Below are 27,843 nucleotides of genomic sequence, written 5' to 3' on the forward strand. Positions count from 1 at the left end.
TATTGAGGACCAGCCATACATCAGGCACTGTATTGGGCATGAAAATTACAGTAAGGAATGACACTATGTACCTTTACTCAGGGAATTTATAATCAAGCTAAAAAGTAACCTGGGACTGTTCTCCTTCGGGTGAATGACGCATGGGGAAAGGTCTAGAGTCAGGGAAAACTGGACCTGGCACGGAGTCTGAGTTTTAACCTGCAGACAACAGAGAGCTATGAAAAGATTATTTAGTAGGAGTGGAATAGGGCAAAACTTCTACTGTAAAAACATAATTTCTGATACTGTGGAAGGTAAGCTAAAGGAAAAAAGGGTCTGAAGGAATTTTTTCTTATGTCTTAAATGCTCATGCTGAAGCGGGGCCTGCCATCCACAAGCCCCTTCTCCACAGATCGAGCTTGCAAGAAATATTTTCATTTCTTTATTCTTAAATGTGTACAATCAGATATTTAAATATAAGTGAAAGAATATGAGTGAGTCTGAAAATAATGAGAAGAGACATCAGAACGAGGGAACAAACCACAGGGAAATGAAATCTGCATCCTTTCACATGGTATTTTCTCCATGAACCCTGGGAGGCACTCACAGAAGAGCTAGAGAATCCTAAGAAATGCCTCTCCTGGAAAAAGACAAAACAAAACAAAACACTGATGAGAAAGAGTGCCGCTTTGGAAGGAGCATTGAACTCCACTGGAACACTTTCCCTCTATCTCCTCTTTGGAACAGGAGCCTTGATCTGTGGGGCAGGGGAACCAAACACTTGCTCTTAGAACACTAGTGAGAAGAGATCGCAGCTGGAGAAGAGAACACGGCAATCTATCCTTAGTTGAGGGGCAGGGAAGTGCTTGAATTACTAAGAGGATCAGCATCCTGCCTTGACGGATATGATACCTGGATAAGATTTAACAAAAAAATCAGCAGGCCAAAAATTGAAGGAAAAATAATATCTTTCAGTCTTAAATTATCTCCATTAAATATTATTTATCAAGGGAGATAAAGGAACTTCTCAATGAAAACACATGGTGGACATTACGTTAACAAAATGACCAAGTTTAACATAACCAGTAATAATACATATTTACATCGTGTACTCCCTGAAATTGTGCAGTGAGAAGGGCATGTCACCTCTGATATTCATCTCAGAAACCCATGACTTTATTGTACTTATGAGGATATATCAGACAAAATCAACATTGAGGAGCTTCCTATAAAATAGCTGAGAATTACACTTAACGTGTCAAAGTCATGAAAGTCAAGGAAAATCTGAGGAACTATTACAGATTAGAGGAGAACTATGGCAATCAAAGATTGGATTGGACTGGCTCTTGGAACAGAAAGACAACACTGTAGGGAAAACTGGTGAAATCCAAATAAAGTCTTGAGTTTAGACCATAGTATTGTACCAATGTTTAGTTCTTTTTAATTGAAGTTTGTTTGGGTGACAATTGTTAGTCAAGTTACATAGATTTCAGGTGTACAATTCTGTATTACATCATCTATAAATCCCATTGTGTGTTCACCTTCCATCACCACATATTTGATCCCTTTTACCCTAATCTACCACTCCCCTCGCCCCTTAACCTCTGGTAAAATGTTTATTTCTTAATTTTGATCATGCCAACATTAGGAGATTCTAGCTAATGGAAATAAGGGCACTGGGTACTATTTTTCTAGTTCTTCTCTAAATCTAAAATATTAAAATATTAGAAGCTAATTACACGTATAAATGTATGTCAAATGTAAGAATTTGAGAAGGACACTATGGAATCCAGGAAATCCTGAAATGAGTTAGTATAAGTACCAAGAAAACCAGTAGAATATCAGATTTTTGGAAAATGTGGTCCAGAGATAAAAATCACATTCTTTAGAATATATAATTATAGAGCTTAGAAAAATATTCCAGATGTGCTAAAGTCATAAAAAACAGACAATTGATTTAAATTTCATGAGAAAACTTCCTTTTTCTGGGGCACAGGGGTCACAGCAATGGACCTACAGAGTAGGGAATGGAATTTTAGCACCCTTCTTGGGTAGGGAGAGAACTTATGTACTTACTGACCATCAGCCTCCTCCTGAGCCGTACAGGTGTCCTCATGTTAACGAAATGTGAAGTCAAGAGACAATGGCTCTGGTATGTGGGATAAGAAGTGCAAGTGTACATATCTTGTTTGAATTTGCATAGTTGACAAATCAGAGTAGTGACTAAATAAATTAGCAAAAGGAGTAGATCACAGATGTAAGGGAGATCATCCTATCTATCATATTAGGAAGGCAATAGTTAAAATATAACATCAATTGCACAATAACATTTAGATACAGAAGCAATATTTGGAGAGTAAACATTACCCACCCAAGGAACTAAAAAAGAAAAACTGATGGAGGGCATGGGTTGGACTTGTACAGGAAGGGCAAGATTGAGACAGACACATATAGTTAGTGCTTCATTGTAAACCTATGATCTTTTACCACATATTTGGAGGCATTTTATATATATTTATATATAGCAAGTAATCTGTTAGAACCATAAAACTATGGCCAAGACAAATAAGTGTGGTTATGGTTTTATTTACATTCTTTTGCGTGTTTCTGAGTATATACACGTGTATGTGTGGATATCTATTTATATGTCCGATACACACACATAGATACATACATACATACATACACACATACATACATACATACATATAGACATGAAAGAGAATCATATACATTCCATATTATAGGTTATCAAATGTAATGCTAAATCCAAGAATGATTTTTGGCAATAGAGTCAGACAGTGAAATAGCCAATTGCATAAGCTATTATATAGGCAAAGACATATTTTCTAAACTGAAGGCAAAAATTGGGTGGCATATTCCTTTACATTGAAAAAAAACTCAGCTCTTAAGTCTAGTGCTTATTTCAACCAAACTTTCCAAACCAATGTTATTACAACATTATTTATATAGAAGTCACTTGAGAATCACTTGTATTGTTTGATAGGTTGGCCGGAAATGGAATGCACATGGTCAGGCAAGTTAAGAAAGCTTTATTGCAAGAGAGCAACAGTATATGGGCTCTGCAAAAGATGGCTACAACCCGGACTGCATGTCTAAAGGAGACTTCCAGTCCTGAGGAGGGGGTGAGGAGGTTTTTATAGGGGCTGTGCAGACAGGATAGCATTGTTTGAACATGAAATGTTGAACGACAGCAAGCCAGTAGCTCTTTTGTGGTGTTTTTTGTTGTCACAAGCTTGGCTCTGCTGCAGGTGTAGGCCAGTCGACATGGCTCTGTCTGTAAGTCGAGGTCTCTGAGACCTAACATTCAGGGACCTAACATTAAATCAAGGTCTCTGACATTCAGAGACCTACCCTTCCAGCCTTGTTTGTTATTAAAAAGTAGAGGGGCCGTCGTGTCTCTATTCTGTAGTTTCTTCAGGCTGAATGAAGGTGGCGAGAGGAGGGAGACATTGTGGAAGGGGCTGGTAATGTTGTTGTAGGTGAAGCATTTTATGGACAGCTCCGTTTGTGCACACCTGGAGTCGGCTCTGCAGGAATAGGGTGAAAAGATGGAAGAGGCAAAAACCAAAGGCTAGGACCAGGAAAGCTAATAGTTAAAGGCCCTATGAGGGGGACAAATCAAGAGCCACTCTTAGCTATAAACTCGGATAGCCACTCGTTCCTGAGGCGGCCTCTGATTCTGGGCCTGGGTGGGATCTTGAGATTTTGGGTGGGCCATGGATGGATCTTGAGAGTTTCATGCTGAGCGAAATAAGTCAGACAGAAAAAGCAGAGAACCATGTGATCTCACTGATATGTGGTATATAAACCAAAAACAACAAAAGAACAAGACAAATAAATGAGAAACAAAAACTCGTAGACACAGACAATAGTTTAGTGGTTACCAGAGGGTAAGGGGGGTAGGGGGTGGGAGCTGAGGGTAAGGGGGATCGAATATATGGTGATGGAAGGAGAACTGACTCTGGGTGGTGAACACACAGTGGGATTTATAGATGATGTAATACAGAATTGTACACCTGAAATCTCTGTAATTTTACTAACAATTGTCACCCCAATAAATTTAAAAAATAAATTAAAAAAAAGAAAAGAAAAAAAAACTGGTAACACCCTCCACAGATACAAAACATCTTACCACACACCAACACAAACTGGTTTCACCCAGAGATCACAAATTGACAGAATTAGTAGTAACTATAGAGAACACACAAGACGTTTTACCAAAAAACAGCTTGTTGTCACAAGAGCTGTATAACACAATGTAAATTTATAAGTTTTCCCCATTCCAAGGACCCATCGTCTGCCCATGGACACTGAGGTCTAAATAGTGAGACACCAACCAGCCTCTTTACAGCTCAGGCCAGGAAGCCAGAGGCCCCTCCACACCGAGTGCAGAGGAAGCAGCCCTCCCACAGCCGAAGGGTCACCCCCAAGGACAGTCAGAGAAAGCACAGACCTTCGTCACACAGGCAGTAGGGATGGTGGGGTGGACAGGGTGTCTCAGGTCTCCCACAAAATGGGAGGCACCTCCAGCCCCAAACCCACTGATCTGTGGCCCCAGCAAATGTTACTGGACCGGGACCTGTCCAGCACTGAAGGGTAAGGAAGGCTGGGGGGACAGACGCCCCTTATGGGCAGAGGCCCCTCAGGACACACTCCCCTGGGAGCTGGCACAGCCAGGCAGAGGCGCACTGGGAACCCCAGCTTCTCCCAATGGCCACCAGGCCCAATGGAGTAAGTGTACCTGGCCAATGGTGGGGACCAGAGAGGATTAGCTTCCTCGGTCACAAAGACAAACTCCTGGGACACAGATGAGAAGGAAAGAAAAACCTAAAGAGATTTTTACAGAGGGACCCACAGCAAAGTTTGTCTCCTCAGACGGCAGTCTGGAGAGAACCGCTTAAATCCCAGCCTGTGGGGCTGGCTCCAAAGACAGGCTTACGGGAGCCTGTGCCTGTGTTCTGTCCCCGTGGGAGTTCCTTCTGAGGGCAAAGGACACACAAAATACACACACAGGAAAAAAGGATCATCTCTGGGAGGAAAGAATAAAGAAGACTCTAGATTCTCTAGGTGCAAGAAGTTAGCGTCACTAATATTTTTCTGTATGTAAATGCAGAAAGGTGACAAGGCCTCACACCTGTTCTAACTTCTACCCAACTGCAGACAGAGACCAGGAATTGTAATACACGTGCACGTAGAATTCACATAAGCATGACGTTTCCAAAGACAGTGAGAAGCAATCAGGTAAATATGCCATTTTAGACAAGGGTGGGAGGGGGCTCTTAGATTTTAGATGAAGAATGGGAGATATACAGGTAATTCAGGAAAAGCTAAACACACATGGCAGGTAAAGTTTTGTGAGGCTCCTGCATGGAGTCTTCCTGTCTACAGCTAAGGGGATTGTACTCGGGGTTTTATTTGTGCTTCACAGCCTTTAAGGAGGCAGGAAAAGGGGAGCCGGGCAGGACGAGGGAGGCTTGTATGGTTAAAAGTGCCCTGTGGGGACAGAGCCCCAGAAAGTAGTTTACAGGCTCTCGGCCTCACGTGGAGGGGTGCTGGCTCGGGTAGTGGATGGCCCTCGGCTGGGGCTGGTTGGCCGTCGGCTGTGGCCTGTTGGCCAATTGGCCGCTAGTATAACAGCTGCGGCTACGGAGGAGAGCCGAGGACTGCCGAGGAGAGCCGAGGAGAGTCCAGGAAGGAGTGGAGGAGAGTCGTCGGTCGGTTGGCGGAAAGGCTGACGGCAGGTTGCACGTCCGGTGGGCTCCGTGGGTGTTCCTTTTTGGCCTCACCATATCCTGCGTTCTTATGTGGGGAGCGGGACCAGAGACCCCTCAGGCCGCCCCACACGACAAATGGCGCAGCAAGCAGGGTCTCCCGCACGATATGCCCCTTTTGAAAGTTTTATGTTGTTTAGCTCAGCGGGCCTGGGGCAGTTGTGGGCTGTGTTTACATTTCAGATCTACTGGCAGAGGGCCCGGGGGTGATGGTGAGACTTTCTCACTCCTATCAGACTGAAAAATCAGCTTCCATTTTTCTCAAGTTTCTGATAGGTTATTAAATCCTTTAAAGCTGGTTTCAACATACCAATTCTCATAATCTTAGATATCCAAATTTTTTAATATTGCACTTCTCTTGATTTTCCCTTCTGCCTTTTTCAAACCTAATATTGATATTAGCTTCTGTAAGACCCAGGAAGCTGAATAACTAAATCAAAAGCTTAAGAATAGTTGAATTTCCTTGTATCCCTTTGCATTAAACATGTGGTCTTTCTCTAGGGTCCAATAAAACAGCTGTTTCTCATGAACATTCTCCAACACACTTTCAGGTTTTGAAGTTTTTCGAATTCTATGGATCCATAGTCTGGCCACTGACGGTAAGATTTTAATAGCTACTCAAACCAAAAAGCCTTTTTACAGCTTAACCAAGGAAGCCAAAGGCTTTCTTTCTGTCTCTGTGGTATTTCCTTGTCAGGACAAATGATACAAGAGACATAGACACCAAAAAAATGACCGCCTCTGGGAGGAAAGATTAAATAAAGAAAACCTGTGAGTCGCTACTCCCGAGAAGCTAGCTTCACAAACATTTTTTCCTGACAGTCCACACGTACAAGAGAGGAAAAGGACAGGTCCAGCTACCACAGCTGTGCTGGGGGGAGGCTCTTCCAGCAAAGCTGCCCCAGGAGCCTGGTGTTCAGCTCCCGCTGCCAATGCTGCACCTGGAGTGGAGGCCCCAAAGCCCCTTCAGCCCCAGCGCCCAGGCCAGAGCCTGGGATCCCACCACAGCCTGCGTCCCCAGCTCTCCCTGGGGGCTACAGTCTTGTCCCTGCAGGCTTCCCTGTGGCCTTTCCATACCCAGGCTTTCGGGTCTCAGACCTGGGTTCCTTCTGAGTGGTCCTCCTGGGCTGCCTCTCTTACATGAAAATAAATCTTTGGTTTGCACCCCACTACCCCCACTTGTGGTGACTTACAGAGGCCTCTAAGCACACTGGGAGTTAAAAAACGGCTCTGGGGAAGGTCAGGAGCCAGAGAGGAGGGTGGCATAAGGCAACATAGGTAAGAGCCAGGTAAGGGAAGGCAGTTAATTCAGGTATGCAAAGCCCAGTGCCAGGTTTCACCTCTAGGACTCTACATTCCTGCAGGCAGCTGCCAGGGCACAGATGACTGCACCTGGGGCACAGCCCCGGGTCTGACACCTTGGCTCAGAAGACTGAAATGAAGAGCCTTTCCTGACCTCCACTCCGGTGTTATTCCCTAGATGGACACAAGATGGCAGCAGACAATACCTTTTCCAGGTGACAGGCAAACAGGTATTATTCTTAAAACTCACACAACATGGCAGCAGAAAAGAGCGTTTCCTTGCTCATTGTGAGAATCCGGGCCCATGGGACGAAGCTCACTGAGAAATATTTCCAGGCCCTTCACAGGCCTCATCTCACCCACTGCTCCCGTTTTCCAGAGGTGGCAGAGACCATTACTAACTCCATTTCACAGATAGTTAAAATGAAGACTGATTCTAACTAACACAGTTCTGAGCCCAGAACCGAGGCCCAAATGGGCCAACATGGGCCAGTAAGCTTGCACACATGTGGTTCTGGACAAACAGAGTGATCCAAACAGTCTTTGCAGCGTTGGGTAGAATCTTGGTCATTTTATTGAGGAAAATCTGCAGCACCCGGGCACGAAATGAGTCCCACCCAGCACCCAGGGGAGAAATAAGTCCCACTGGCCGCACCGGCTGGAAATATGTCCCACCCACCACAATGGCACAAAATATCACACCCACCATCGCCCATGTGCCAAGAAATGTGTCTTTGTTGTCCAGTAACTACCGTCTCACCTTCCTTTTTGCTGAAAGATCACTGTGTTTACTTGTTGCTTATCCGTAAATTTATGACACCTCGCCGTGACGTATTCACTGGATGAATGTTGATTTCTTCATCGATTTCTTCGATACTTGAGAAATAGTTATCGAATGCCAGATATGAGCCAGCCACGATTATTAGGCACAGAGAATAATCGGTAACTGAGATTCCTCGTGATGAATTCACTGAGTCAGGGGAACACATAATAAACGACATAGATACTGATTTTTGTAAAGGTGACAAGTACTATGGAAAAAATAAAAATAACAACATTAAGGGGATTGGCAGTGCCAATGGAGTAGCTCCCAGTTTAAACAGAGCAGAGTCTTAGTTTCTTAAACCGGCTGTAACAACTACAGTGTGTTTACACTTTAAGTGTGGGCTTGAAAAACAAATGTATTGTCTCACAGTTGTAGAAGCTACACGCCCAAAATCAAGGTACTGGTACCATTGGTTCCTTCTGAGGCTGTGAGCGAAGGATGTGTCACAGGCCTGTCTCCTGACTCGTATGCCTGTCTTCCATCTGTGTCTTCACATCATCTTTATGTGTGTCTGTGTCCACAGTCCCCCTGTAAAGAAAAAATAAGGACCACAGCGATGTGGATTGGTGATCTCTCTAATGACCTCACTTTAACTTGATGGCCTCTGTAAAGACCCTTTCTCCAAAAAATTCCACATTCTGGTCCTGGAGGATATAACTTCAAAGATGAGTTTTGGGAGGAATACTTAGTAATCCTTCAAAAAAGTAACCTCAAATTTAGTACTTACCACATGTCCTTATGGCAGTGTCTGTCTAGGAATTTTCTGACGTTTTTCATTCCCCTGGAAGGGAGTTCCTGCGAACAATAATATTACCTGGGGTCGTTCATGCTGGCGTGGCTGTCAAGATTGTGGCTCACTGGTCATCACTAACTATAAAGTTCCATTGTCTTCTTGTACCAATTAGTACCAGAAGGTGGATGAGATTCTAATTTTATTTCCCTTACAGGTCACTGGCTTTTTTCCCGCTAGATGACCAACGCACTCTTCTTGGATTCGAGGGTCCAGTTCTGTCCACAAATTTGGGAAATCCTCATCGACAATTTGTTTGAATATATTCTTTGTTCCCTTCTCTCTTTCTTCTCCTTCTGGTATGACCATTATTCTTATATTGCTCTTTCTGATGGAGTCAGAAAGTTCTTGTAGAGTTCTTTCATTTCTTTTAAGTCTCAAGTCTCTTTCTTCTATCTGTGTCATTTCCAGGTTTCTATCTTCGATGTCACTGATTTTTTCCTCCATCTGGTCAACTCTGCTACCTAAGCTGGTTATTTCATTCTTAATTTCTTCTATTGAGTTCTTAATCTCCAGAAATTCTATTTGGTTCTTTTTAAAAATTTCGATCTCTTTTGTAAAATGCTCATGCTGCTCTTTGATTGAGTTTCTGAGTTCATTTAACTGCCTATCTGTGTTTTCTTGTATCTCGTTGAGTTTTTCAGAACTGCAATCTTGAATTCTCTGTCATTTAAGTCACATATTTCTGTATCTTTAAGTGCCTTCTCTGGAGATTTTTCACTTTCTTGCTGAGCTATCTTGTTGCCTTGGTGGCGATTACTGGTTTACTATTTCTCTTCCTAGACATCTACAGGAGTGACTTCTGCAACAGGTTGATAGAAAGTGGTCTTTCTTTTGTTTGTCAGTACTTGTTGGTAGAATGTTTTATTATTTCTCCAACTGCAACTTATTTTTCTTCTCCCACACGGTAGTGCTATGTTTTCTCTGCACTATTCCAACTTCTCACACAATGGGGGGATTCCCTGGGAGATGGGCTTCTCCTCTGTTAATAGTTCATCTAGGTCACAGGGCGCAGTGTCCCGGTGGGTATGCGGAGAGCTTTTGATGTTCCAAAGCTCATCCAGCTCCTGATTCAGAGCCCGTATGTTTCAGCAGTTCTGTTTACTCCTGCAGGGATCCGCCCAGATAGGTGGGGCCAGGGGCGGGGTGAGCTGTGAGAGGTGGCCCAGAGCAATGGCGGCGACCACCACCACAGCCGGTCCTGCTTCCACAGCTCCCTCCCCTTTGCCGGAACTAGTTGGGCTGTGAATTTGTTTCTGCGGTCCACAGTTCTCAAAACAGCAAATTTTCTGTTGTTTTGATCTGACACTGCTACTGTTTCGCTTCTAGCACCGGGCAGGTGGGGGCGGGGCGAGCTCTGGGAGGGGAGGGAGGGGGCGGCTATTCTCAGTGCCTAAGGCTCTGTTCTCTGCTCGGCAATGCGGGCCTAAACCACCGTTTTCAGCCTTCTTCCCTCAGTCTTTTCTCCGAGGTCTCTGCCGTGAGCGTTGGGTTCAGCCGTGGTATATGCTGTCCCCTCAGCCCTGTGGAGCCCTGGCGGAGCCCTAGCAGTCCGAGTTCTTCCCTCTCCCGCAGCTGCAGTAATTCCGGGAAGCAGCGAGCTCGGGGCACTGAGCTGGGTTTGAGTCCTGCGCCCACGTGGCTCCGTCTCCGCGCACTTCTCACTTTCCTCCTCCCTCCACTCGCGCGAATCTCCCACCTGTAGGTGATTTCAGTCGGTAGTGTGCCTCTTCGTCTTGGGTGTCTTCTGTGCAGGGAGTCCTTTGTGGAGTTTTTGTTGTTCGATTCTTTGTAAATTCCAGGGGAGCTTCACAGAGGCTCACTTCACTCCACCATTTTTCCGGAAGTCCACTTTGTTTGAAATATGGAACGCTTTCATCTTTATCCTAAAATTGTCACTTGTTCCAAATTTTTGGGTCTGATACATACCTTGCTGTAGCAAGTGTGCATGGACACGTTGTAAGATTGTGATTAGGTATTGAATTAAGAGACAAAACACGGCTTGACTCCTAGAGTTTTGAGTTAGGTAAAATTCATTTAGAAACGCATTGATTATATATATTCACCCAACCCACTGGTAAAATATAGGGATTCGTTTTTCTGAATTACTCTGTGAAGAGCCACTCTTGAAAACACAGAATGTCAGGAAACTGTTCAGAGAACTGGCAGAGATGGAGACATGAATAAGTATATAGATTTAGTTGCATGCAGAGAAAAATAAGTAATATGCATAAAGAATGAGGCAAGGATTTATATAATTGGACAATTATATGCTTAGACAGAAATATGACTTTAAAACTGAGTTACTATTACTTCTGCTTTTTATGTGGAACTGATCTCAAGCTGTTCTTTCTAGAAAGTCTGGAGTCTCAGGAATAGTGAAAATGGTTGGGAGTGATCTATCAAACATGAATGGAACCAATTGTGATTCTCAACATGTTGGCCCTGTTCGTGTTCACCCTGTAATTTCCTCTATCAAATATATGTAGGTGGCAGGTCATTTTTCTCGTGTAACCTGTTTCCATGACATGCATAATAATGCGGGGAAACCAAACATGCACTCTTAAACGCCACATGTGTCATGTAAACACACACCAGTCTAGAAAGCAGCAGTTGGGCCCCTGTAGTAGTGTAGACAGTGTTCTCCCTGAAAGTTCTAAGATGATATGTCACCATGGTAACGTGATGATGCCCAACTGCCTTCCCTTCCAACTGTCACTCTGTGTACTGAGAGGAAAGAGGCGAGACCTTCTTAGGCTCTCACCCCTCAGATCCTAGCGATGGGAAATCTCAACTGCTGTGGAGGTACGTTCCCACTGATTGCCTGCATGCTGCTCCTTCAGCAGGCTGGTCACCTGTTACTGAAAATATTTTCCTCATTTTTTAAGTCCTTTCCACCACCCCAATTTGTCTGTGGAGTGATCAATTCATCTGTAGTTTATTCATATCACTTAATTTACATTCCTGATTCTTCCAACCCGAGGGCTGACATTTATTTTCCTAAATGTAGAAAATTGTAGCATTTCCTAGGCCAGTTTTGCACTCGTTCTTCAGGAGAATAGATTCAGCGCAGGCACAGACACGCTGCGTTCACTGGGTCGGGGTCAGGGCAACTCCTCTGACTGTACTGGTAAAACCCAACACCTGACATCAGCAGTCTTAATCCAGAGGTTTTAAGAATAGAAGGACACAACACAGTGGGAATCCATGGGTTGAAGTGCACAGGGGGCCTGGCTGTGTGGGTGTTTCCTGGGAGATCAGTGCGACATGGCCTTGCCTCGAGTGGGTGCAAAGGACTAGGATTACGAGGGCCTGGGTAGTTGTCAGGAGGGTCACTGGCTAGGACTAAGTAAGGGTCCCTCTCAGAGGAACGGGACTCTGCCACCTGCTTCTTCTGGGTCGGGTGGGATGAGGAGGTTGTAGAGGCTGTGATGTAGTGAGGGGGTCTCGGGCAGGGAGGGGACACTCAGAGCTTGTGTTGCCACTTCCCGCTCTAAGTCAGGCCCGAGTTCAGGCTGCGCAGATGAGTGCTCACGTCAGTAATCTGCACACAGTGGAGGGCTGAGCCGTAATTCATTGAGCTGTCTACCAAAGCACCAGCACAGATGGCAGCTTTCCTGGGTCATGTGCATGAACCACTCATCCAGAGTAGGTCAATTAAAGGGAAGCTAGTTTTGGCCAAGTGGTCACATGGCAGTTGACCCAGAATGTTCTGAGCTGGATGGGAGGCACGCAGACCTCTGGTCCCTCAGAGTGGTCACCTGATCCTGGGGAAAGCTTGGTGTGGAACACTAATAGAGTGAAGACACTGAGGAAGGATGGCCCAACGTGTGGCCTTGCCCTGGTCCTTCAGAGGGGCTTTGTTTGAAGGAAACTGCTGTATCTGAGTCAAGGACTAGCATGGGGAAGGCAGGGCTGTGTTATGAATCTGGACTGTCCGTAGCTCAGTCACCTCGCCCAGGGCATCACCGGCTCCCACAGAAACTTTGAGGCAGAAGGATTTGAGGGTTGGTGTGGTTCCAGGGTCCAGGGCATGATCTCAGGTGACTCAGGGGTTCTGTTCTCTGTGCCCTGGACACCAACCACTTTTTTCCTACTCCCAGATCCCTCACACAGCAGTGTTGCGAGTCTGGGTGAGCCACTTAGTCTGTCTAAATGTTTGTGCCGTTTGCCGTAAAATATGGGTCAAAGCCCCTGCTTTGCCTCTCCTGACATAGGGCAGCTGTGGTCATCACAGGAGATGATAACGGATACTGTCTATGAGCTATGAAGCATCACACCCTTGTAAAGGAAGACAAGTCACCTCTCACCCTCTCTTGCTGTGGAGGCGTCCATATCTCCTCTCCCCATTTAACCACACCATGGGTCTATCTAGCTCATTCTTGCAGGCGTTCAATGATTAGACACTCTGAGTACTTACATAGCACCAGCTATTTGCTTTTCTGAAGGATTTGCCAGTATCGTGTTTAGCCTCATTGCATAATACCAATAAGGAGGTCGTCCTCACATTCCCGCATCTCAGAACAGGCACTGAGGCCCAGAGTGGTCTCCGTAACTTTCCTTGGTAAGTGCAGCTTCTAAATGGGATTGAAGCCCGAGCTACAAGGCTGTTCACTGGGCTTTGCTGTGTTTCTAGAATGTCTCATCTAAATGAAGGTGTTTGCCAACAAAATCTGCCTGTTGGCGGTATTAGGTGAACCCCAAACTGCACAATGTTCCTAAGTCCAACTTTGCTTCAGGAGGGTCATCCGGGCAGCTGGTGAATAAAGACACCGATAGTTGGAAGTGTGAATCAATTATTTCTAATGTCCCTATGGTCTGCCGCCAGAAAGAAGTCAGCGGTTCTCTCTCTTGTCATGCATTTCCCAGGCTGTTGCGGCCAGGATGAGGACACAGTTCCCCTGAAGATGAGAATATCTGGTGTCCTCAGGAGGATGTGGTCCAGGAGAGTACACATCCGTCCAGCCCGAAGGGTCCATCCCTTAGAGGACCCAGAGGAAGGTACTGTGGAAATATGCTCATTAAGTTACTTCAAGAAGAATTACTCAGTCCCATTTTTATGAGGAAACTATACAGCTGTTAATTCGTATTCTTTTTCCTGTGTGCAAATTGAAATGTTGTCATTTAATGGGTACATTTGTAACTATAAAAGTATAGATGCATTGACAACTCAAAATTTGGTTTACGTTGAATAGCAAAACATATCACAAGCTAATGCTCAGACGTTAGCTGATTTTCTATCATTAGCTGAATAGATCCCTCCTGGACCTTTGTGAGCGTTGATAGAGATTGTGCAGAATAGGTTGCGATTAACATAAGAATTGACCAGATGATACACAGCTTTCTCATGCCCACCCCTCCGGGGTCCTGTGTTAATAACACCCCACGTTCCTGTGATATAGTTGTTACACTTAGTGAAGTGATATCAATGTTTTATTGATTCGAATGTGCACAGTCACAGTAAGATTCACTCCTGGTGCTGTGCCATTCCATGAGTTTGGCCAAGACCATAAGATTATGTGTCTCTGTTAGAGGATCCCAGGATATCTGTACACCAACGTCATAGTGACATTCTTCACAACAGCCAACAGATGGAAACTTTTCCAAAGTCCATCAAGTGCTGACTGGATAAATACAATCTGATGTATACACATAGGGGAATGCCATTCAGTCGTGAATGGGAATTGAAGTTTGAAATATGCTACAACACGAAAGGACCTTGTAAATATATCGTGCCTAGTGACATCAGGCAGGCACAGAAAGAGAAATAATGTGTGATTCCACTTATATGAGGTTCCTGCAACAGGCAGATTCCCAGAGAGAGAAAGTAGAGATAACGAGGGCTGCAAAGAGGGAGTAGATAGAGTGATTTGTCAATGGGACCGAGGTGGAGATGATGAAAAAGATTGGAGCTAGACAGTAGTAAGGAGTCCATAGCATCGTAAAGGTAATCCATGTTCCTCACCTATAGAGTCGCAAATTATTAAAAGCACCATAAAGAGTATATTTAAATAAGTAGTGTATGTATATTTCATCACTGTCAAAAAGTTAAGAAAATCCAATACTTCAAATGATGAAGCGAGGAGAGCATATATGAATTCATGGAAAACTGGAATGGTCTTTTAACATTTCTGGAAAAGTACGAATTTGTTGTGTTTTAAAGTGGGCAAAAAGGTCATGAAAATCTCTCCCTGAAACACACATGCGTTTCACTGTCTACCCAATTTTAGATTATTCAAATCAATTACATCTGTTTAGCTAGACACCAAAGTCCCCATGTCTCATTTCTTTCCTCTCCTCCCCTCAGCCTTGCTTCTGCCACCAACGAGGTTGTCCTGGCACATGTTCAGCTCATAGTTTGAAATACCCACACCCACATACTCTCACTGATGTCCACATCAAGCTAATGTCCCTGAGTGTGTTTCAGTAGTATCACCAATGACTCACATTTATTCTAGCTCTCCCTGACATCCCGGAGGACGGCCTTCCCAGGGAAAAGTCCAATGAATCCATCGAACATTTCAAGGTGAGCTTGCCTTCCTCGCTCTGAGGCAGAAATGCTGCTTTATTACATTCTGTAAAACTAAGACATGAAAATGTTAGCGGGTAAAGTCCAGGTGATGCAGACAATTTACTTGCTGGGGAAAATATCAGGAGAGAGTGCAGTGTGATACCTGTTTCGGAATGGCATTCAAAAATGGCAGTGTTAATTGAAGACTGTATGTTAGCGAGCATTGTCCTCTAGAGAACACTTTCCTCCTCGAGAAGTACTTTGTATTTGCCAATCCAAAGGAGCTTGAGAGACCACCCATGAAATGCTGCAGACGTTTGCACCAGTGTTCTGGATGTTTTCTCTCGGGGTCACAGGCCCAAGCACTCTTTCTCATCCGGTGTCCCCCAGTCACTAAAAGAACAGAAAGCCTGTGTAAACAGTGCACATACTAATGAGATGCTCACCTTGTTTCCTTCTCTTTAACCCCAGGAGGATGCAGCCACAGAAACATGTACGTATTCTGGAACCACTTGCTGTGGAAAAATCTAGGTGCTGGAGAAAGTGGGACTTCCTAGCTGGTTGTCTGTAGAGCCCACCTGATTTTGGATTCCTACTAGGAATGAGTTTGGCAGTTCAATGAGGCTTAATGATTGTCCAGAAAGGATGGGGCCAGTTCTACAGTCTCCAAAATCTCTAACGTTTAGGTGGTGAGGTCTGTGTGTTTGCGATTTGGGTGATACTCTTGCGGCACTGTGTGTGGTGTGACTGCAGATGTCAGTGCTGTGAGTGTGTGACTTCCTCATGAGATTTACCCACTTACACCCAGTACACGTGCCCATCTTCTAAAGAAAACCTCAACTCCACTGCACACATTACACGGTTTTATTCCCTCGCCACAACTACAGCGGAGGTTTCTTTCCTATTTTCTTTCCTCACAAGGAGATGGTGCAGACATGAATGGCACAAGCTCTTGACCTCTAGTGGAGGAGCTAAAATGTGAACCCAGGGTGGGTCCCAAAGTTGATGCTCTTGACCACTGACCCTCACGCACCCCTTAGCCATAGGATCCTTAGAAATTCGTAAGCAACACCAGCAATGACCGACACTTATACTCTGTGCCCTCGCAGGTCCCCCGGAGGCCCCGCTGGAGGAGCTTCCCAGTAGGTGGGCGTATGTGGTGGAACCATCTTCCATAAAGGTAAGCTGGTCCTCCTCCTCCTAAGTGAGGAGTGTCGCTGCATTTCTTGTTCATTACAATTGAGGTGTGAAAATGTGAGGATGTACAGTGCAGTTGACGGACACCACTTTCTCTGCAGGGAGAACATCGAGAGAGAGTCTAGGCCACCTGATACTTGATTCGAACGGGGATTCAAAAATGACAGTGTCAGTTACAGACTGTATGTGAGCGAGGGTTGTCCTCAGGAGAACGCTTTCCTTTGTGATATAGTCTTTTGTGTTTCTCCATGCAAATAGGCTTGGGTGACCGTCCGTGAAGAGAAGGAGCCCTTTGCACAGGAGTTCTGGAAGTTTTCTCTTGGGCTCATTGACTCAACCACTGTTTTCCACCTGGTGTCCTAAAGTCACCAGGAACAGAACACCTGTGCAAAGAATGTCCAGCTTTATGTGATTCTCACAGAGTTTTCTTTTCTCTCATGGCAGGACGATGCCACAGGAGATGATGATACATGTACGTATTCTGACATCACTTGCTGAAATAAATCTTGGTCCCGAGGAAGGTGGGGCATTTTGTTGGTGTGGTCTGGAGAGGCCCAGTTGATTTTGGGTTCCTGCTGGGAATAAGTGTATGAGGGGATAAGGAGATTAACTTATTGTCCAGAAAAGGACTGTACCACTTCCAAGGTCCCCAGACAATGACAACATTTAGGTGGTGAGATTTCTGATTTTGAGGTTTGGGGAAGGGAGGGTTCTTTTGTAAATGTGTGTGGTGTGATTAGAATGTGAGAGTGTGTGAGTGCTTGAATTTCTCAGAAAATTGGCCCACATGTGCAACACCATATAGACATCAACTATCAAAAATAATCAAATGAACGAATAGAAAGAAAGAAAGAAAAAAAGAAAGAAAGAAAGAAATCTTGACACTACCGCAAACTTTACACATGTACCTCACTTTCCCTCAACTCAGCTGCTCCTAGAGGTTTAATATTCCTTTTCCTCACATGGAGATGGTGTAGACATGAATGGCCAAAGCTCTTGACCTCTAGGGGAGGAGCCAAAATGTAAAGCCAGGCATGGTTCCCATAACTGATGCCCTTGACCACCGACCTGCACTCACCCCTCAGCCACAGGGTCACTAGCCACACAGCAGGAGAGTCCCAGCCTCCGCGTCCATGCCCAGAAGGCTAGTGTCTACTGAGTTCCCAAACACTGCCAATCGTGAGAGGTGTCTTCAGGGTCACACAGCCCGGGGCATCTACAGCTGCATTTAACAGCTGAGTTTGCCATTGTCGTTGGTGTGAAAGGCACACGTAGGATCCACCTGCGGCTGACCAGCTGAATCCTTAGAGGTGTGGCATCCCGTGTTGGACCATGTGGATCCACATCTGTCACTCCTGAGTTCACTCCTCAGCCTCGGTCCCCAAGGAGTTAAGAAACAGGGAGACAAAATCTCAACCAGCCCTACAAATGCTCAAACTTTGTAAGCACAGACCCACGGGAGAGTGGCCTATAAGAACTCAAAGGAAAACTGGTGGGGAGCCTGGAGCCCATCACCCTTGCAGCAAATCTCCTGTGCAGCTGCCGTAGGGAGTCAGTGCTCCCCTCCATAACAATCTATCCCACTGTCAATGTCAATGCAAGTATGGATAGACTCTGGCTCAATGGACACACATATTGTATAGAAAGGAAGACTGGGAGGGAAGGTAAGCAGGATTCATAGTGGTTCTTTTAAATAATGTGGTTTCAGCCTTTTCAAATCTTCTGAATTTAATTTTCTTTATGGAAATGATTAGTGAATAGATATCGTGGCATAACTTCCTTAGAATTGAGTGCAGTTCCCTAATGAAGTTTGCTTTTTCATCCATTCCATAATCTTACAGAAGAAATGATACATACATTTGGAGCATCTATGGATTCTTTAGGAAAACAAAAGCTCTTGGAAGAAGTCAGGAATAACATGGCAATTTATGTGAATTTCCAAACAGGCAGCGGGAATCATAGGAGTCTGTCATTGAAACGTAGCATGCTTTTCCCTGTTTACTCTCTGTTGGACTGACTCTTTCACATGGACCAGGTTCCCCTTATCTAGAAAAACAAGCGTTCTGTTCCTTGGCCTTCCTTCATACAGTGAGGAGGGTGCACCAGCGCACCTCAGTTCATACCTGTCACCCTCATTGGGACACTCTGACCCCATGTCCTTATTGCACAAAGGCATCTATAGTCCCTAAGCAGCACCAGCAATGACTGATCATTACTCTGTGTCCTCACAGATCTCCTTGAGGCCCTGACTGAGGAACTTCGCAGTAGATGGGCAGATGTGGTCCCATCTACCACCAATGTAAGCTCACCCTCCTTCCTCCAACTGACAAGTGGTACTTTATTTCATTCCAGTAAAGTTAAGATATGAAAATATTAGCATGTCCATTACAGATGATACAATGTTCTTGTTGAGGAGAATGTTGAGTGTCAACCTGTTACCAATGGATGCATGTTTCAAAAATACACTAGAAAATAGCAGCATCAAGAGCAGAATATATAGGAGTGAGTTTTTTCCTAGGCAGCATTTTCCCCCCCTGGGAATATAATTGTGTAACGGCCAACCCAAAATGCCTCCGTGAGAAATTTCTCCAGCAAAAAGTCATGGCTTTTGACAGGAGTAGTTTTTCTCTATTCTTGTATGGGTACCCTCGACGTACGAGTTGTCCCATTGGTTTTCTGCTGTCATTAAGAGACCCAAACATCTGTGCCCACACATTCTGGCACGATCTTGTCATCATCATATTTCTTTCATTTCAGGTGGCTTCAGTGGACACTGGAGTTGGTACGTATTCTAAAATTCCTCATTTAGTGAAGAAAGATCTAGAAGATGATACAGCTGAGGCTTTCATGCTCACTTTAGTGTACAGAGCTACTCTGATGCCAGCTTCCTGCTGGCAATGAGAACTGTGGACCTAGTGATAGAAACTGACTTTTAGGTATATAATTGAGGCCATGTTCTGCAGTACCACCCACAAGTTTCGATGGCCTTATGTGGGAGTGAGTTTGTATCTCTATGCATCCATTTCTGTGATTCTGAGTGTTTGTGCTTGTGTTTTTTTTTTCTTATGTGTCGAGTATTTCCCTAGATTAATATTCCTGTAAAGTCCACCAACGCTGGTGCCAACTTTCTCAGTAAAAATTCCCATCTCTCTAGCCATTGTCACCCTGATAAACTTTAATTTTAAAAAAGAGAGCACACACAAAAACATTCCCATCTCATGGCATCGTGAGTGGATAGCTATGTGGCATATGTACTAATCACAATAAGATAAATGTGTGCACCCTTTGTACGCCATGTAGATGGCAATTAACCTGGAAAAATCCATCACCACACAAGACAGTGCCCGCTGGGTTCTAAAGTGACAAACTCGGTTCAGAACTCCTGTCCGTGCATCTATGCTAGTTTCATTCAATTTTGACTATCACCTTGAGTACCTCTCATGGAATTTTGAATGCTCATGACGTGTCACTGCTAGCACTTACTTAATTCACAACAGATTTCTATCAAAGGCCTGAGATCGACTCCTCCGCACAACACAGCTGAGTTCTGGGCAGGACTCCGTCCTATTGCAGGTGGCCCCTAGTGTAGCTCATACCACAACCTGTTCTGTAGGAATGTGAGCCAGGAGATGCCTCCAGTTACAGTTGGGGGCAATTCACTGTGACTGTCCATAGATATCTAACATATGACTTGCCAGCCTCTTGCTAAGAATACACAATGCCATTTTCATGTCGAAAATCTACCTTCCATGACTCATGCCATCTATGATTATTGCGTGTAGGCAAGAAACACTGTACATTGAAAGGGAACCGAGAGGTCATCATCAGGACTCAGCAACTGGGTGGCAGCGAATCCCCTTCTCTGGAGGACGAGAGAGAGGTTGTGCATTGTAAGGCAGGGAAAGAGAAATTCATTGGAGTGACGGGGCATGGCCACACATATCCTTCTAGAACATTCGCAGAGAAATATGGTCACGGTTTCTTCGGAAGGGCTTTGGAAGAAATCAAGTGAAGGGAGTTATTTTAAGGCAATATGAATATAAGTTGAGACAAGCTAAGTTTGAGTGTTGTTTGGAGCAGGACTACTCTGAATAATATGCATTTTAGGAAATTTGATTATCATTTAGGTTTCAATCCTTTGTCTACAAAGCCAAGAAAAATGAGACCGCTTGAATGTAAAATGTCACTTGTTTAACCCTGAAACTTCCTACTAGAGAAAAGTTTATCCCAGCAGTCCTTCAATCTCCATGATAGTTTCCCCTTGTGCTGAAGGGAACCCTGAAGTGTGAGATGCTGTATTAAAATGATTAACACCAACAGCTGGGCTTTGAGAATTAACCAAGAGCCGCCTAGTGGAATAGATGTGTCAGAACAGCTCTGAGAGCTTTTCCAGGACATAACGATGACAACAACTTAGAGTAGCTGAGAAAGACACAGGAAGGGCACCCAGGTCACGTGGTGATCAGGTGGAGATTTCAAGGTCAGCAGAAGCAGCATGACCTCAATCCCTGTGTCCAGCCGAGCCCACGCTTGAGATGCTATTTTGCTGTTTCTCGGATGGGGATTCGATAGGACACCGTCAAGTTCCTGGAGCAAACACTGTAGCGACATCTTTCCAACCTGGAGAGTGGAGCTCCCTCCTTTCTGTGGCTCTTCATCTGCCTGTGGGACAACCAGACCCTTTGTGCTTTCCTCACTCCTTCCTTCAAGACTTTCTGTTTTCAGTGCTTCTTTCATTCTGTCTCATTCCTTCTGCCTCACTTTCTCTACCCACTACTCACTCTCACTCTTCTTTCTTTAGTTTGTTTACTTTTTATCCTTTTACACTTACTTTTTTTAATGTGGAGAACATACACAACATGAAATCCAACCGCTGAACGTTTTTAAGTGTATAGTACAGTAGAATTCACTATATGTACAGCATTGTACAGGCCATCTCTGCGTGTTCTTCATCTCTCATTGCTGAAACTGTACACCCATTCACAGTGACTCCATGTACCCACCCCACTCTTGGCACCAACACTTGTACTTTCTGTTTCTATGAATTGGCCTATTTTACACACTCATTTCAATGGAATCATAAAGTATGCGTTTTTGCTTTTTTCTGAGAATGGCTTATCTCACATAGAACAGGTTCATTCGCGATGCTTCAAATGGCAGGATTCCCTTCTTGTTCACAGTGAATAATATGTATTAAATGTATTTTCTTTATGCTTTCCCCTGATGTGGGTTGTTGTGAGCAGAGCAGCAGTGATGAGGGCCATGCGTTTACCTCTGGAGATGCTGATTTCAACTGCTTGGAATGGATAAATTGAAGTGGGATTAGTGCATCTATTTGCAATATTGTGAGGAAGTTCAATACTGTTTCCACAATGGGTGCACATTTTATATTCCCACTGGGTTTTCATGGTGGGATTGCGTGGGTTGAGGTCCATGGGGTCCCTGGGTCTCCGGGGGCTTCCTGGCCGGGAGAGTGGTAGCCGTGGCCCAGTCAATGAGCGGGTGGCATGAACATGGATGACAGATTAGGAGGGCCCGGGGTGAGTTCACAAGCTGTGACTAATGAAGTGTCCCTCTCAGAGGACATGGGGATCTGTTTCATGCCTCTGCAGTGTCGGGAGGGATGAAGGGGCAGTTGGATCCTGGGTTGAGGTGAGGGAAGCCATAGGCAGCGATGTGGACACTCAGAACCCGTGAGTCACTGCCCGCTTTCAGCCAGGCCCGAGACCAGCCTGTGCAGAAGGATGCTCACATCGGTCGTCAGCAGACAGTGGAGGTTTGAGCCTGAGTTCACTGAATTATGAATTACCAGGGCACCATGCAGAAGGCCGCTTTCCCGGGTCACGTGCATGAATTGCTCATCAGAGTAGGTCAATTAAACGGAAGCTACTTTGGCAGAGCTGTCATGTGGGAGTTGGTCCAGAATGTTCTGAGGTGGCGTGGGAGGCCCACAGACTGCTGGTCACTCAGGGTGGTTTTCTGTTGAGGGGACAGTTGGTGAGAAAACGCTGAGAGTGTGAAGCCCTTGGGGGCCGTTAGCCACCAGTGTGGACTCCCCTGCTCTTTCAGAGGATCTTGGTTTGCAGGAAACTGTGGCATTTGTGTCAGGGACGGATACGTGGGATGTAGGCTGTGTTGTGGGTTTGGATCCTCATGGCTCCACCACCTGGTCGAGGTCATCATCTCTCCCTGGCAGAAACCTTGGGGCCTGGAGATTGGAGGGTTGATGGGGTTCAGGGGTCCCGGGCATGATCTCAGTTGTCTCAGGGCTTCTGATCTCTATGCCTAGGACATCAACCAAATAGTGGTCCCAGATCTATCACATAGCAGTGTTGTGAGTCAGGGCCAGTTGCTTAATCACACAAAGTTTCTACGCCCACTATTGTAAAAAGTGGGTCACGACCCTGGCTTGCCTTCCTTGAGGTGGCACTGCTGTGGGCATCACTAGAGATGATAACACATACTCTCCCTGAGCTGTAAGCATCACACCCATATAGAGGATGAAAAGTCACCTCCCTCGTGCCCTTTAGGTGGAACCATCCAGGTGTTATCTGCATTTAACCTCCACAAGTGTCTAGCTCATTCTGCAGCCACTCAATGATTGGAAAGTCAGAGCAATTACACAACACCTGTCTTTGATTTGCCTGGAGGCTTTACGGTATTTAATTTTGTTTAGCCTCATCACATAATACTAACAAGGAGGTCCTCTTCACATTGTCTCACTTTGAAACGGAGTACTGAGTCCAAGAGCGGTCTCCATATCTTTCGGGTACGTGCAGCTTCTGTAGAGGATTGGAACTCAGGTGTAGTCACTGTGTTTTGCTGCGTTTCTATAATGCCTCAGCTAATTAAAGATTTTTTTCTACAAAACCTGTCTGTTGGGGGATTTAGTTGCACAGCAAACTACAAGATATTCCTAGGTCCATCTTTATGTCCCGTGGGTCATCTACTCAGCTAGCTGGTGAATTAAGGGAACAATAGTTGGAAGTGTGAATAAACTATTCCTAAAGTCCCTATGGTCTCCTGCCAGTAAGATGTCAAAGATTCTCTCTATTGTCGTGTATTTCCCAGGAAGTAGCAGCCAGGATGAGGGAAGTTGTCTTCCCATAAACAGATCCCACTCATCAGTTTCCAGCAAGAGATGGGAAAGAAGAGTGCGTGAGCGGCCACGCCTCAAGTGCTACCCTGACAGGGACCCAGCAGAAGGTACTGTGGATATATGCTCATTAAGTTCATGCAGGAAGAATTTTGTGTGTCCTAGTTTTAACAGAAAACTACAAAAATGCTAAGCCACGTTCTTCTTTTATGCCTGCAAATTTAAGTATCTTCACAAAATTAGTACTCCTGTAACTATGAAGTCAAGATGCAATGACAACTCAAAATATGGTTCACGTTGAACAGCAGACAATGTCCTCAGCTAATGCTCACGTTAGCTGAGTGTTTAACTTTTGCTGAATAGGTCCCTCCGGAATACAATGTCTCCAAATTTGTACACATTGAGAGACCTTGTTGACAACAGGTTGGGATTAACAAAGGAGTTGACAAGATGATACACAACGTTCCCGCAGCCCACCACTCCAATGCTCCCTGTTAATAACACCTGACGTTCCTGTGATACATGTGTTACAGTCATTGCAATGATATCAATGTTTTATTGATTAAAATGTGCACAGTTCATGCTAAGGTTTACGCCTGCTGCTGTGACATTCTATAAGTTTGGCGAAGATCATAACATTATGTGTCAAAGTTAGAGGATCCCAGGATATCAGTGCACGGATGTCATAGCGACATTCTTCACAACAGCCAACAGTTGGAAAATTTTCCAAAGTCCATCAAGTGATGAGTGGATGAATATAGTCTGATGTGTACCCAAAGTGGAATGTCATTCAGTCACGAATGGGAATTGAATTTTGAAATATGCTGCAACATGAAAGGACATTGAGAAATTGTCATGCTTAGTAACACCAGGCAGCCACAGAAAGAAAATAATTTGTGAATCACTTATATGAGGTCCCTGCCACAGGCAGATTCACAGTGGAGAGACAAAGTAGAGATAACAAGGGTTGGAAGGAGGGTGAAATTAGAGTGATTTGTTAATGGGAACTGAGGTGGAGATGATGAAAAAGACGGGATCTGGGTAGTAGTGATGAATCCGTAGCGTTGTGCATAGAACCCAGGTTCCTGACCTGCATAGTCACTAATTATTAAAAGCAGCGTAAATAGCATTTCTACCTCCTCACTGTCAAAAAGTTAAGAAAATCCAATAATAGAGATGATAAAGGGAGGACAGCACATATCAATTCATGGAAAACCGCAATGGTCTTTTAACATTTCAGGAAAAAGTGCAAGTGTGTTGTTTTAAAATGGGCAGAAAAATTCATGAAAATCTCTCACTGAAACACAACATGCATTTAACTGTTTACCCGGTTTCAGAGTATTTCCAATTAATTACATTCCATTTAGCTAGACACCAAAGACCCCATGTCTCACTTCTTTCCTCTCCTCTCCTTGGCCTTGCGCCTTCCACCAAGGAGTGCGGCCTGGAACATGTTCAGCTCATAGATGTGAAAATCCCATAGCCACACAGTCTCTCTCACGTCCGCATCAAGCTAATCTCCCTGAGTGTGTTTGACGAGTATCACCAATGGCGCATTTACTCTGTGTTCTTGTAGCTCTCCCTGACATCCCAGAGGAAGACTTTGTCCCTGATAATTGCAATGAGGACATCAAACCTTTCACGGTAAGCTCGCCTTCCACCCTCTGAGACAGAAATGCTCCTTTAGTACACTCAGTCAAACTAAGATTGAAAAGGTTAGCATGTCCATTCCAGATGAGACAGACAATCTTCTGGCTGAGGAGACTGTTGAGTGTGAATTTGTTACCAACTGATACTTGTTTTGAATGTGCATTCAACGATGGCAGCATTAGCAACAGAATATATGGGAGTGATCTTTTTCCTATGCAGTGTTTTTTTTTGTTTGTTTGTTTTTTCCTTTTGGAATACAACTGTGTAACTGACAACCCAAAATGCCTGTGTGAGATACTTCCTGCAGCAAAAGGTATGGCTTTTGACATGCGTAGTTTTGCTTGATTTCTTGTTTTGGGTTTCTTGACCCACCAGTGTTCCCATTGGTTTTCTATTGTCATTATGGAAACCAAAGACCTGTGCAAACACAAACCGCATGATCTGATCCTTGTCATATTTTCTATCATTTCAGGACGCTCCAGTGGACACCGTCGATGGTACGTATTCTAGAATTCCTCACTTGGTGACAAAAAGTGGAGAACATGACAAAATAGGGGCTTTCTTGCTGGCTTTAAAATGCAGAGTCACCGTGATGTCAGCTTCCTGTTGGCAATGAGAACTGGGGATGTGATGATAGAACCTGGCTTTCTAAGTACAGAATTGTTTACATGTTCTCCAGTTCCAATTTGGTCATTCAATGTGCATGTGTGGGAGTGACTGTCTCTGTGTGCATCCCTGAGTGTTATAGTTTGTGTGTGTGTGTGTGTGTATAAATTTTTGTGTGAGGAGTGTTTCCCTAGATTTATGTCCCTGAAGTTGCAGCTGTCATGTTTCACAATAAACATTCCCATCTCATGGCATCTTTGTGGCTAGGTATGTGGTGTGTACATACTAATCACATTGTACTCTAAATGTGTGCACCACTTGTGTGCCAAGTGTATGGCAGTTAACCTGGAAGCAAATCCATCACGTCCCAACGCAATGTTCGCTGGGTTCTAAATGGACAACGTGTGTTTTAGAACCTCTGTTCTGCATCTGTGGCAACTTCACTTACTGACGGCCATCACCTCTTAGGACGTCTCGTGGCATTTTGAGTGGTCATGATGTGTCACGTCTGCCACGCCCCTCATTCACGTCGTTTTTCTATTAAAGGCCTCAGAATGGCTCCTCCCGCCCAATATAGCTGAGTGCTGTGCAGGGCTCGTCTTGCAGGCGGCCCCTGCTGTAGCCCCATGCCACCCCTTTTTCTAGAGGAATCGGAGCCCAGAGGAGCCTCCAGGAACAGTTGGGTGCTATTCACTGTGACTTTCTCCATGGAGGTCTCACATATCCCCTCACACACTCTTACTAAGAATACACAGTGTGTGTCTCATGTGGAAAATAGGCCTCCCATCACTCATCGTAGCTCTGGCTTTGTGTGCGAGCCAGAATCACTGTGTTGAAAGGAGCTGAGAGGTCATTGACAGCTCCTCAGCATCAGGGAGGCACTGGGCTTTGTTCGTATGGGACATAGGGGAGGTTGTGCGTTGCAACACAGGGAAGGAAAGTTCAGCCGTGAGGCAGGAGCATCACCACTCACAGTCGTTCTGAACCTTCGGCTGGAAATAGGGTCACGGTGTCTTCTGCAGCGCTCTGTAAGAAATCAAGTGAAGGGAGTATTTTAAGTCAAGATAAATATAAAATGGGCCCAATTATAGTGGGAGTTTCCATTGGACCAGGACTCCTGTGAATTACATGCATTTTAGTAGAACTTCTTTGTCCTGTAGTCTTCAAACTTGCCCCACTAAGCAGATCTTTAAGACTTCTAGAGTGCAAAATATCACTTGTTTACCCCAGAAACTGTCTTCTTGAGACAAGGTTGTCTTAGGAGTCCTTAATTTCTAGATGATTTCCCTGTGGTGCTGAAGGGAACCCTGATGTGTGGTACGAAATGCAACCAACAGCTGTGTTCCAAGAATTCAGAGACAGTGGCCCAGTAGACTCGATTTGTGAGAACAGCTCTGAGAACCTTGGGCCGCACTTGATGATGAAAACAATTTAGAGCAGCATACGAAGACACAGGGAGGGTTCCCAGGACAGGTGGTGGTTTCAAGGTCGGGAGAAGCTGTGTGACATCAAGCTGTGAGCCCAGTCTTGCCCAGACCTCAGATGCCATGTGGCTGTTTCTTGAATGGGGATAGGAAACAGCCATGTTTCTGGAGCAAACGCTGTACACGTCTTCTTGACAACCCGGAGACAGAAGCTTTCCTCCTGCCCTGTGGGCTCCTTTATCGGCCTGTGTGACAACCAGACCCTTTCTTCTCTACTCCCTTTCTACCTTCTCTGCTTTTTGTTGTCATTGCTTCCGATATTCCTCCTTCATCTCGCCCTCTCACTCCCTCGTTCCCTCTCCATGTCTTTCTTTCTTTCTTTTCTTTTTTTTTTTTTTTTAAATTTATTGGGGTGACAATTGTTAGTAAAGTAGCATAGATTTCAGGTGTACGACTATGTGATACATCATTTATATCTCACATCATGTGTTTGACCACCCAGGGTCAGTTCTCCTTAGTTTCTATTTCATTTCACTTATTTCTTCTTGTGGTCAAAACACATAACATGAAATCTGACCTCTGTACATATTTAAATATCTACTACAGTAGCGTGCATGGTATGTACATTGTGGTACAGCCAATCTCTAAAAGTTTTTCATGTCACATG

General features: G+C 44.8%; 1 protein-coding gene across 1 annotated transcript in view; it reads left to right on the forward strand.

Moving 5' to 3' along the window:
• Positions 1–27,843, forward strand: part of LOC148756424 (ankyrin repeat domain-containing protein 26-like) — a 122,894-nt gene that overhangs the window by 86,063 nt on the left and 8,988 nt on the right. Inside the window, exons 17-24 of the mRNA XM_088788969.1 lie at positions 15,675–15,696; positions 16,313–16,383; positions 16,845–16,872; positions 18,632–18,699; positions 19,158–19,182; positions 23,472–23,606; positions 25,073–25,140; positions 25,619–25,643. Coding sequence (XP_088645095.1) covers positions 15,675–15,696; positions 16,313–16,383; positions 16,845–16,872; positions 18,632–18,699; positions 19,158–19,182; positions 23,472–23,606; positions 25,073–25,140; positions 25,619–25,643 — 442 coding nt within the window. The remainder of the gene's footprint in view (positions 1–15,674; positions 15,697–16,312; positions 16,384–16,844; positions 16,873–18,631; positions 18,700–19,157; positions 19,183–23,471; positions 23,607–25,072; positions 25,141–25,618; positions 25,644–27,843) is intronic.

This window comes from Rhinolophus sinicus, chromosome 12 (genome assembly GCF_057876585.1).
Source record: "Rhinolophus sinicus isolate RSI-liver-muscle chromosome 12, RSI-T2T, whole genome shotgun sequence".
In the NCBI taxonomy this organism is placed as follows: domain Eukaryota; kingdom Metazoa; phylum Chordata; class Mammalia; order Chiroptera; family Rhinolophidae; genus Rhinolophus; species Rhinolophus sinicus.